Source organism: Lolium rigidum, chromosome 3 (genome assembly GCF_022539505.1).
Source record: "Lolium rigidum isolate FL_2022 chromosome 3, APGP_CSIRO_Lrig_0.1, whole genome shotgun sequence".
Taxonomy (NCBI): domain Eukaryota; kingdom Viridiplantae; phylum Streptophyta; class Magnoliopsida; order Poales; family Poaceae; genus Lolium; species Lolium rigidum.
The window spans coordinates 322,660,302-322,672,825 of record NC_061510.1 but is presented as its reverse complement, the minus strand read 5'-3'; the positions used below and the strand labels follow the sequence as shown (position 1 = coordinate 322,672,825).

The 12,524-nt window shown below is 47.0% G+C and overlaps 1 protein-coding gene across 1 annotated transcript; it reads right to left on the bottom strand.

Moving 5' to 3' along the window:
* Nucleotides 1–2,791: 2,791 nt before the first annotated feature.
* LOC124699975 (deoxyuridine 5'-triphosphate nucleotidohydrolase) lies at nucleotides 2,792–3,543 on the bottom strand. The gene is made up of 3 exons (XM_047232186.1): nucleotides 3,359–3,543; nucleotides 3,184–3,275; nucleotides 2,792–3,073 (listed from the first exon to the last, which is right to left on the bottom strand). Exons 1-3 carry the CDS (start codon nucleotides 3,511–3,513, stop codon nucleotides 2,829–2,831), a joined length of 492 nt encoding a protein of 163 aa, XP_047088142.1. The 5' UTR covers nucleotides 3,514–3,543; the 3' UTR covers nucleotides 2,792–2,828.
* Between the last annotated feature and the right edge of the window lie 8,981 nt (nucleotides 3,544–12,524).

Here is a 12,524-nt window from a genome sequence, read left to right as displayed (position 1 = left end):
CCGCCGGCCGGCGAGGACGAGTGGGACGACGAGGAGGAGGACGAAGAGGCCGTGGAGCGAAGCCGAGGAGCAGGCCGAGGAAGAGGCCGAGGAAGAGGAGGAGCAGCAGGAGCGAGGAGGAGGAGCAGGAGGAGGAGGACGAAGAGGCCGATGAGGACGACGACGAGGAGGACTCAACTTCCTCCGACGAGGAGGTGACGAGCCGGAAGCGTCGCCGCGACGACGATGAGGCGGGGCCTTCTAAGAAGAAGAAGAAGTAGTTTAGTTTTAAAGTTTTTATATGTAATTTTTATGTTTATTCGAATTATATTCGAAATATATATATAATCTATCTATGTTGCACCACTTGAGAGTTCAAAGCTTTCGTTCGACGAGGGTATTGCCGTAGATCGGGAAGACGAGGGTTTTGCCGTAGATCGGGAAGACGAGGGTTTTGCCGTAGATCGGAGGCCATTGTCGCCGACAAGTTGGGGCCACGCCCGCTTTCACTCGTCCGGAGTCCCCGAGCGCTCCCGGGGGCCGGGGATGGCGTGGGATCGCCGGATGGATTTAGGCCCAAATCCGGACGAAAACGAGGAACCGGGGGCGCGACTGGGCCGAATTACGCCGTCCGGATGGAAAAAACGCTCGCCGGGGGCCTCGTCGGGGGGACGAGTGGAGATGCTCTAAAGGATCAAACCTGCTACGTATTGCAATTTTTTAATTTATTTCATGCAAGTATAAAATGTGAACTTGGCCTTTCAACATCATATCACAAGAACGTATAAACAAGCCTGGAGACCAAGATCAAGCTAATTGGTTAGACATTTCTACACACCAAACAGATGGAGGGATACATCAGCTAAAGATGATTACTACTACAGCCAAACAGAAGTTAGAATAAGAGCAGACACTGTTCTAGAAAGAAAGAAAAAACAGTGAGCTTTCACTAAATAGGAGGTTCAGAACTATATCGATGAAAAACTTTGCCTACTATAAGTGAAGTTCACAATTCATTTCTCATGAATTATCGTATCAACAATGGCAAACAAAGAATGACAGCATGTTTATCCCTTACCCTTACTTGCTTTGTGGTAGCATCAGACATAAGAAGATCAGTAGTAACCATGCCAGGCTGAAGAAATAAATTATAATTTTTGAAGGTTATTCTAAGGGGATTAATTATGTACTTTGTTTTAGTGTACAACTGTATTTTCAGAGTTATAAACATATCTTCGGGCCAAAAAGTAATCATTTGCTTATGCACATATTCCATGGCCCAATGCTTACAGCCTTACACAAATTAGTTAGTTAAACTACACCAACGTTTAATTATCTTTACGGGAGAGAATAATTAGGAAGTCTAGAATATGGAAGATATCAAAATAAAATATGGAGCTATGTACCGATAAATTGTGCACAGCCACATTATTCACTTCATTCATCTGCAGCTCAGTGTGCAATTAGAATCCTGCTATTTCTCCACACAATTTCTGATAAGGCTGCAAAGTTGTGACATGTGAAAGTACACTGCCTTGGCCACAAAACGCAAAAGAAATGAAACTAAATGTAAACCCATGTTGTGATTTTTTTAATACAAAAATACATGCCATCAAAGACTTGAAGGATGATATTCTAGAACTCCTAAAGGACAAATCCCAAGACCAAATGCACATCAATAAAACTCCTATTATTTTCACTATGATGATTCAGCTTTACATTGCCCCAAGATTAATGAGGAAGTATCTGGGAATTTAGATAGCCCTAGATAATGCAAGTAGTAGTTACCGCAATGTACTGTACTGTTGAATTTTTGTGCCTCAAGGCAACACACAATTTCATGGAGTTAAAATACATCAAATAGTTATCTTTTGGAACATAAACAACATTTCATTATTTCTGAATGCTTCATTGGAAATTTTCAAACAGAAACTAATCTTTCAGGATATGTCGTTTATAAGTATTTTCTAGAATTCAGACAGAAACTAACCATTGTAAATGTTCAAACACAAACTAACCATAAGGGGCAAATATGGTGATTATCAACCATAATTAACTAAATGTTAGCGGTGATAACCTCACTATCAAGTAAAAGGAAAAGGTCAATCAATTAGTGGTACTTGTAAGTAAGTACAACTGAATCAAAGTGTGAAGTTAAGGACGACAGCAAAGAGGGGAGTCGGGTGGTGAAAGACACATGACGTGCTAAGACTATCAGTCCTTTGGACTTCGGTCAATGTTCCCGTATGCAGAAGAATGCAGCCAGGTTGTCATTCCCTAGTTTCGATTAATCGAGGTCAGATATTTTAACAGCAATTGACTGGATAAATCCTTGGCAAGGGAGTACAAGGGAAAGACCTGGTTCTGGCTTCTCTAATGTGCAGCTCACAGATGGGATCTGTTAAAATCCGCAGACAAACCACGAACCACATGAGCAGTGGAACGGCAAACCACATAGGCAAGCAGTAGATTATATAGGAATAATCAGTAACACATTTAGCAACCTAAATTCACCTACTTGAACAGATCATGAAATTCCATTTCACATCAACGGGAACGAGCATCAAAAGATAATGGCAAACAACATGGGCAGGAAACTCTGCAATTCATCTAGAAATCAGTGACACCGATTTAGCACGGATAAATTACTACCACAGAACCATCTTTAACATTTGCAGCGTTCACGGACGCAACCTGAACTTCACGACTGCAAGAGATCACGAAATTCCCAATCGAACATCACCGCACACGAGCATCAGAAGGCACTACTAACTACTACCGAGAATCCCACCACCATCAGATACCCTAAACAGACGAGATAGCTAGAGTTATTTATCAAGATCCAGAGCTCAGACGCCGGTGGAGCCGAACCCTCCCTCTCCCCGGACGGTGGCGTCGAGGTCCTCCACCTCCGCGACCTCCGGAGTGGCGATGACCTCGATGATCAGCTGCGCGATGCGGTCCCCAGGCTTGACGGCGAAGTCCACCTCCGAGTGGTTGAAGAGCACGACGCCCACCGGGCCGCGGTAGTCCGCGTCGATCACCCCGGCGCCCACGTCGATGGAGTGCTTCAGCGCCAGACCGGACCTCGGCGCTGCAGAAACCAGACAGGCATTTCATCAAACACGTGAAGCGCGAACAGGAAGGGGAACAGACAGTAATCTAAATGGAGAATCTCGTCATCTGGCCCAGCAGCGAGCTTACCGACGCGCGCGTAGGTTCCTTCCGGGATGGCGATGCTGAGGTCTGTGGCCACCAGCGCCTTGCCCCTGGCCGGCACGGTCACCTCCACAGCGCTGAGATTAAAAAAGAAACGGTCAGGGAAGCCGGCAAAAAGCATCGGCGAGGAACTTCGGTGAGAGAGGGGGCAATGGATTACCTGGAGAGGTCGTAGCCGGCGGCGAGGGCGGAGCCGCGACGGGGCAGGATGGCGTTCTCGGAGAGCTTCTTGACCTTGAGCAGAGGCGCGACCTTGGTGATCTTGTGGGGAGGCTCCTGCACGGAGTCGGCGGCGGCGCCGTTGGTAGCGGCCATGGCGACGGACGGGAAGGTTCTTGGCGGGAGGCGGCGAGGGAGAGGAGGGGAGGAGTTGTGGTGTGGTCGGAGGTGGCGGTGGTGGCGGAGGGCGATAAATAGGGAGGCGGCGAGGCGGGAAGCGGAGCGGATGGCGCCAAATTCTCCCGCCATAAAAATTTGCCGGTCGTGCCATCGACCGCCGGTTTGGTCACCAACGCGTCGGGGCGCGAGCGGCGTGGGGCTCCGCTGTGGGTAGTGTACCAAACGTACAGTGTGCGGCTACGCGTGAGTGGTGTTTACCCATGTGTTTTTCTTTTCTTTTCTTTTCCAGCAAAGTTTTCGTACTTTTGCGTTTCCTTACATGATTTTGATTTCGTACTAAGGTAATTATACCATTGGTTCAAAAAGTTGTCCTTTTGATGCACTTTGGTCCCATTTACTTGTAAATAGTGGTGGAATAGTTCCAACTCCATCCATCCCGGTTAATAGATCTTGTGCGTATCTTTAGGTTGTCAATTACGCGTATCTTCAGGTTGTCAAGTTTATCCATCCATCCGAGGAGATTCCATCTTTACTTTCAATTTCATTGAATTGGAAGGAAAGCACGCTGCGATTGCGTGGTTGTCGCCGTTGTCCTCGTTCGTGTCGTCGATTTCCTGGGATGCTGCTGAACCCGCAGTACCGAGGTGGCAGGACTAGCCACCGGACTATGGTACGTCATCAGTTTCCTCGATTTTGCTCTGAATTTTCGCTTCCGTCTTTGGTGTTCTAACCACATGGCTTAGGGTTCATCGTTCATGATGAACACGAACTATTAATTGGTTGTAATGGATGAGGGGGAGATGGATTAGGTAGACTTTAGTAGTATGAAGAGCACTGTGTAGTGAAAAAAAATCAAATCGGTTAATTTAGTTCAATAAAAGGCCGCTCCCGAACGTCATATCCCTCCGCGTTGACGTTGCAGTGAACGCTCCCGAACGTCATATCCATGTTTCCTTGTAGACCCGAGAAAGTCGAGCGAGAAGAGTCGCTGTGCGGGGTGAACTCATAGGAGCCGAATCGGATCGGACTCCCCAAGCTTGGTGATGCTGACGGTGTCGACGAAGCTGCCAACGACATGGCTGGATCTGCCGATGACGGATCTTGTGCCAACAGGGTTCCCACAGACGGCGCCAATTGTCGAGGGTACTCCTCGGCAATACCCTCCGTTTGGGGCTTAGGGTAGATGGAATCATGTAGGCTGATACGAGACATCGGTTATCAAACAAGTGGGGAAAGCGATTTACCCAAGTTCGGGGCCCTCGATGAGGTAAAACCCTTACGTCCTGCCTGTCTGATCTTGATTATGAAAATATCGGGTTACAATGGGGTGCCGAAGGTTTCGGCTGTGATCTCGTCGAGAAGCTAAGTACTATGGGGACCTAGCTCTGGACTTATGGTGGCTAAAATTGTTAAGATTGCGTGTGTCCCTCGGCAGCCCCTCTCCTGGCCCTTATATAGGGAGCCAGGTCTCGAGAGATCTGTCCGGGTACGACTAGGTTACAAAGGACCCTAGTTCTAGACTTTTCTTGTATTCTTCGTTTCTTCGCCTTGTTCTTCAAGGATCCTTGTTCGGCACCGACATAGTAGTCCACCTTGCCATCGGGTGTCTTCATGGGCCTCCAGTTGGGTCGTGATACGTCTCAAACGTATCTATAATTTCTTATGTTCTATGCTACTTTTATGATGATACTCACATGTTTTACACACACTTTATGTCATTATTATGCATTTTCCGACACTAACCTATTGACAAGATGCCGAAGAGCCAGTTGTTGTTTTCTCGCTGTTTTGGTTTCGTAAATCCTACAAAGGAAATATTCTCGGAATTGGACGAAATCAACGTCCGGGGTCTTATTTTTCCACGGAGCTTCCGGAAGACCGAAGGGGTTACGAAGTGGGGCGACGAGGCGCCGACACCACGTGGTCGCGCGGCCTCGGGTGGGGCCCGCGCCGCCCTATGGTGTGGGGCCCTCGTCGGCCCTCCGACTCGCCTCTTCCGCCTACTTATAGCCTTCGTCGCGAAAACCCCTGTACCGAGAGCCACGATACGGAAAACCTTCCGCAGACGCCGCCGCCGCCAATCCCATCTCGGGGGATTCGGGGAGATCGCTTCTCCGGCACCCTCGCCGGAGAGGGGAATCATCTCCCGGAGGTCTCTTCATCACCATGATCGCCTCCGGATTGATGTGTGAGTAGTTCACCCTTGGACTATGGGTCCATAGCAGTAGCTAGATGGTTGTCTTCTCCTCATTGTGCTATCATGTTAGATCTTGTGAGCTGCCTATCATGATCAAGATCATCTATTTGTAATGCTACATGTTGTGTTTGTTGGGATCCGATGAATATGGAATACTATGTCAAGTTGATTATCAATCTATCATATATGTGTTGTTTATGTTCTTGCATGCTCTGCGTTGCTAGTAGAGGCTCTGGCCAAGTTGGATGTGCTGTTGCCACTAGGGATAAAACATCAATGCTTTGTCTAAGGATATTTGTATTGATTACATTACGCACCATACTTAATGCAATTGTCTGTTGTTTGCAACTTAATACTGGAAGGGGTGCGGATGCTAACCTGAAGGTGGACTTTTTAGGCATAGATGCATGCTGGATAGCGGTCTATGTACTTGTTGCGGTCAGAAACCCACCGGCGGGCAGCGACTGGCAACACCGTAGAGCCGGGAACAACTAGGGCTGCGGCTGGCCCCAGTCCCTCAGAGCGACGGCCCGCAAAGCCTTCTGGTCACACGTCCGATGCTGTCGCAAGGGCGTGCCACCTGACCTATACCCGGTCGGAAGGTGTTGGATGATGCCTCGCTTAGTTTCCTCGCATGGCATACACGTAAACGTCAAATACGAGCCTCGATCGGCTCTCGAGTTGTCCCGTGAATCGGCTCAAAGAGCCGATCCACCCATGATTCGTACGAGGTGTCCGAATATATGGTGGTCCCGCTTGATCAAGATAAAGCTAAAGCGATCTACGACGATTTGGGGTTTTCACCGCATAATCGGATCATCCTACTCACGATTGGGCCTCGCGCTCGCGTACGGTGATCGTAAGCCGATCCTAGACAGGGCCTAAAAACCAACACGAGGTTGATCCCCGGACATCCTCGTCTAGGGCTAGCAAACTACACCCTACACGCCGCTGGATCCTCCAACCCTTTGTAAGGCCTAACTATCGCGGATATTAAACTAATCCTTGAAGAACAAGGAGCAACCGTAATGGATCGGATCTACTAAACAATGATCAAGCGGGGTGCCGCCCCTACACCTAAGATAGTGAAAGAACATCTCTTGCATTATGTTTTGTGTGTTTGATGTCAATACATGTGATACACTAATGTTTGATTAAGTGGTACAGGGATTACATAGTTTCATATTTGCGTGTGTTGGATATGGTCGGTCTGTCAAAAGTTAACAGGAAAAGTGTGGCCAGGCCGGATAATCCGGGCCGGATATTCTTGAAATATCCGGCCCCCGATTTTGGCTAAGTCTTCGAGGAAAAGCAGCGCAATAGGGGGCTTGGACATTTGCCCGGATAATGTCCCGGTTTTGTACCAGGGCCGGATTATCCGGGCCGGATATTTTGGAAATATCCGGCCCCCTCGATTTTGGCTAAGGACTGGAGGAAATGTGAATCAGTACATGGGCCGGATATTTGACCGGACAATGTCACGCTTTTGTTCTGAAGGCCGGATTATCCGGGGGGGCGGATTATCCGGCCCCTACTTACACCGGATTATCCGGCCCCCCGGAAGCAGCAACGGCTCAATTTTGTGAGGGGGTATAAATACCCCCTTCTTCTACCTTGGTTGCTTGCTCAATCATTACACAAGAAATCTGCCAAGCCACCTCCATTAGAGCCACCTCAAGAAAGTCAAGATTTTCAAGATCTCCTTCCTCCCCCCAACCAAAGCTCTTGATCTTTGGGGATTCGAAGGAGAAGACACCGATCTACATCCTCACCGAAGCGTTCTTCATTTCCCCTCTCTTGTTTGAGGGATCTCATGCTAGTGTTCCTATTTGGTTCCCTAGTTGATTTGTTGTTGATGTATTGTTGTTGATTGTTGTATTGTTACAGATTTGGGAGCCTCCAATTTGGTTGTGGATGTGTGCCCCAAGAACTTTGTAAAGGCCCGGTTTCCGCCTCGAGGAAATCCCTTAGTGGAAGTGGGCTAGGCCTTCGTGGCGTTTCTCACGGAGATCCGAGTGAAGCCTTCGTGGCTGTTGGTTTGGCTTGCGTAGCAACCACACTCCTCCAAACGTAGACGTACTCTTTTGCAAAGGAAGGGAACTACGGGAATCATCTCCGTGTCATCGCGTGCTACACTCTCGGTTACCTCTATCCCACTCTATCTACTATTGCGTAGCTATACCTTGCTTAGTTGATATCCTTGTCATATAGGTAAATTCACTTAGTTGCATATCTAGAGAATTTACCTTTCGTGTCAAGCCTAATTTGAAAAAGAACTAAAAATTGGTTAGCACCTATTCACCCCCCCTCTAGGTGCGGCATACGATCCTTTCAATTGGTATCGAGCCTCGGCTCTTATTTCGGGCTTAACCGCCTAAGAGTATGCCGGACGAGGTGCCCTCGGTAGGGGCCGCCTCGGACGGTCTCCGTGGAAGACTTCAATTCATTGAAGTCCTCCATGGAAGCCCAAATGGAAAGCATGAAAAAGATGATTGCCGAGCTTTTGGCTCCGGCCCTACCCAAGGCACCTAGTGTAGAGGTAAAAGACACGGGTGCGTTAGATGATGGAGAGGCTTCGGACTTACCCTCATCTACCAAACCCGTGGAAGGTGACAACTTAAACACTATCAAATCTACAAGTGCATCTCCTAGGGGAACTAGTGGAGGTGAAAGCTACAATCGAGTAGCTCCACCTTTCCTATCTCCCGATATACCGGTTCCCCTTCCTCATTTAAACATTCGGGGTGACCCACCTAAGTTTTCCGTTGATAATTTCGATACTTGGCAATTTGAGTTCCGCTCTCATGTTTGTAGTGCCTCCAATGAACTATGGAGAATCATCTTGGAGGGCTTCAAGCCATACAACCCCGACAAGTTGACTAGAAGATAAGCCGTTGATAGTCAACTCAACAACACCGCCCTTCACATGATTCAAACTAGTGTGGGGACTCCGGAATTGCATCGTGTCCGGAACTACACCACCGCCAAGGAAGCTTGGGACGGCTTGGCCGCTAGTTGCATTGGAAGTGAGAGCACAAGGAGGAACAAGTATAATGCTCTTAAGAATAAAGCCGAAGGATTCTTGAGGCTTCCGGATGAAGATCATGAACTCATGTATGGAAGACTTGTCACGGTTGCCGATGCCTTCCGGCTTATTGGTGCCACCCACATCAATGACTCTTGGATCAAGGAGAAGTACATTGAATGCATGATGCCATTTGCTCCCATTGATGTCAAGACTCTTGTGGGAAGGGAATGCTATTCCTCTCTCACCTCTCAACAAGTCGTGCACGAGATGCAAGCTCTCAAGGTGCTTGAAGAAACCTCTCATGATTCTCGCAATCGTGCTCTTGGAATGGCAAAAGGTTCCAATCTTGCCTTGGTGGTCAACTCCGGTGAAGAAGTGATTCCTCAAGAATCTTATAGGGCATCTTGGAGTATGTCCTATCCGGAAGATTTGCAATGCCACTACCATGATCACATGGCCTTCCATGCAAAATCCTTTTGGGTTGATCCCTCCAAGGCCAAGGAAGACAACATCAAGAGGAACAACAAAAGTGGTTTCACTAGCTTTGGTCCAAAGACAAGATCTTGCTACAATTGTGATGACAAGCGCCACTTCATTGCCGAATGCCCCTATGAAAATAGAGAACTTCATAATGGAAGGCTCATTCCCAAGGACAAGAGCAAGGACACCAAGGGCAAGTATTCAAAAGCCCCCAACAAGAAGTTCTACAACAACAAGACAAAGAAAGGCAAGAGGCCCTCAAGAGTTGTGCTAGTAACAAGGGAAGAATATTCAACCGATGAAGTTGAAAGTTCTAGTGGTGATGAAGATGAAGAAAGCTCAAAGGAATTGGCCGCCATCGTCACCACCAACATACCCTCTTCATCTCTCTTTGAATCTCCCAATGAGAACCCTCCTATCAAGAATGCACATTGCTTCATGGCAAGGTCCTCCTTGGACACATCTATCGTGCTATCAACTCAAGAAGAGTATACCTCCGGAGATGATGATGTTGATGATGAAGAAGATGCATCCTCCAATGGATTGATTGCTCTTGCCTCCCTCTCCACTAACTCTTCATCACCAAGTGAATCCCCCAATGAGGTCATCCTTGTGGAGGAAGAAAGTTGCCTCATGGCTAAATCCTCCGAGGTATCATCTCCTAACCCCTCTATCCCTAACCTATCTAGTGAACTAGGGGTTGATGATGCTAGTCTAAAAGTGAAACAAGAAATGCTAGATTTTGATGATTTCATTCTCAACCTACAAGGTAACACTAAAAAGCATGTTTCAAACCTCATGATTCGTTTAGCTCAACAAAGTGCTATGCTTGAGAAAAAGGGTCAAATAGAGAGAGAAGACTCTCTCGAAATCCATGCTCTTAAAAATGCTCTTGAGGAATGTCAAGAAACCATAGCTTCTCTTGAAGAGAGGTTAGAAAATATTGAAGAGCCTCAAGATAAAATTAACAAGCTCACTAAAGCTAGAGATCTTGCTAGGGCTAAGAATAAAGTGTTTACAAAGGAAAAGGCCCAATTTGGGGTTGATCATGAGAAACTTGTGAAGGATCTAGATGAACTAGACAAAGCTCACAAAGCTTTGAAGAGTGAATACACTCTCCTATCCAAGTCGTTTGAGCAACTTCAAATTAGGCTTGCTTCATATGATGTGCCTAGTTCCTCTACTCCTCTATGTGATCATGCAAACATTGTTGAGGAAAATGCTAGGTTGAAGGATGAACTTGCTAAGGCCTCCTCTCCCCAAAGTAAACTTTCTTTGGATGATCTTTTGAGTAAGCAAAGATCAAACAATGGGAAGGAGGGCCTTGGTTTTAATGCCAAGGCAAAGAAGGCAAACAAGCAAAAGGCCAAGCCCGCACAAGAAAAGAAGAAAGTCGTCACTAATGGTGAAGCCTCCAAGGGCAAAACCATGAATGATGATGATGCGGGAATTGCTAACCCTCACTATGTTTTATTTAAAGATTATTATGGTGATGTTTATGCTAAATATGTTGGCCCATATGATGGTTATGTTGCTTGGTCTATTTGGGTCCCAAAGACCCTTGTTGCTAACAAAAGAGGACCCATTGCAAAATTGGTACCTAAATCCAAGAATTGATCTCATGTAGGACTATGCCGCCGGAGGTTCAAAATGGGTACTTGATAGTGGATGTACAAGTCATATGACCGGCGGCAAGAACCTCGTCAAGGAGTTGAGGCCTAACATTAATGATATCACCGTCTCCTTTGGCGATAATTCTACATCCGAGGTATTGGGTTTTGGCAAGGTTGTGGTTGCACACAACATTACTCTTGTGGATGTCATGCTTGTCAAAACCCTTGGTTACAATTTGCTTTCCGTTTCCGCCCTTGGCAAGATGGGTTTCGCCGTCTTTATTGATAATGATATTGTGGTCCTCTTGTGGAGCAAGACTCTAAAAGTCGCTTTCGTTGGGTATCGCGAACACAACTTGTATGTGGTGGACTTTTCGGGGGCCACCACGTCAAGTGCGTTGTGCCTATTCGGAAAGGCGGACGTGGGTTGGTTGTGGCATCGCCGCCTAGCCCATGTCAACATGAGAACTTTGCAAAGTCTTCACAAGGGGAACCATATTGTGGGACTAATGGAAAATGTGTCTTTTGCCAAAGATCGTGTTTGTAGGGCTTGTGTTGAAGGCAAAATGCATGACTCTCCGCATCCAAGCAAGACCATTATCTCTTCCAAGAGGATCTTGGAGCTCCTTCATGTGGATCTCTTTGGTCCCGTTACTCATGCAAGTCTTGGTGCGAAGAAACATTGCTTGGTGATTGTCGATGACTACTCAAGATACACTTGGGTCTACTTTCTCAAGACAAAAGATGAGACTCAACAAATATTCATTGACTTTGCTACCGAGGTGCAACGCCAACACAACCTCCTCATTATGGCAATAAGAAGTGACAACGGCTCCGAGTTCAAGAACTACACACTCAATGATTTTCTTAGTGATGAGGGGATTCGTCATCAATATTCCGCTGCTTACACCCCTCAACAAAATGGTGTTGCGGAGAGGAAGAACCGGACTCTTATGGATATGGCAAGGTCTATGATGGCGGAGTATAAATCCCGCTATAACTTTTGGGCCGAAGCCATCTCCACCGCTTGTCACTCCTCCAACCGGCTCTATCTCCGCAAGGGCTTGAACAAGACTCCATATGAAATACTCACCGGGAACAAGCCTAATATCTCATACTTCAAGGTGTTCGGGTGTAAGTGTTTCTACAAAATCAAAGGAGTTCGTTTATCTAAATTCGCTCCTAAAGCTTTGGAGGGTATATTTGTTGGTTACGGTGCCGAATCTCACACTTATAGAATCTTTGATGTATCCTCCGGGATTATCATTGAATCTTGTAGTGTGAAGTTCGAAGAAAATGATGGCTCCCAAGTGGGGCAAGTTGATGTTTGTGCAGGTGATGAAATACCTCAAGATGCCATAGTAAGAATGGGTGTGGGATTTTTCCGCCCCATTGAGGGACACGGTGTGGCATCTCGGGAAGAACTATGCTCTACCACGGTGGAGCCCTCATCTTCTCAACATCAACAAACCTTACCTTGTGAAGCAAATGATGCACCAACCCAAGAACAAGAACAAGACTCTCCCTCTTATGTGCAAGATCAAGGACAAGATCAAGGTCAAGATCAACCAATCACTCATAATGGCTCCAATGAGGATCCAATCAACTCTTGCCCTTCTCCGAACATTGTTCAAGATCAAGCACATGAGATTGAGCAACCTCAAGCAAT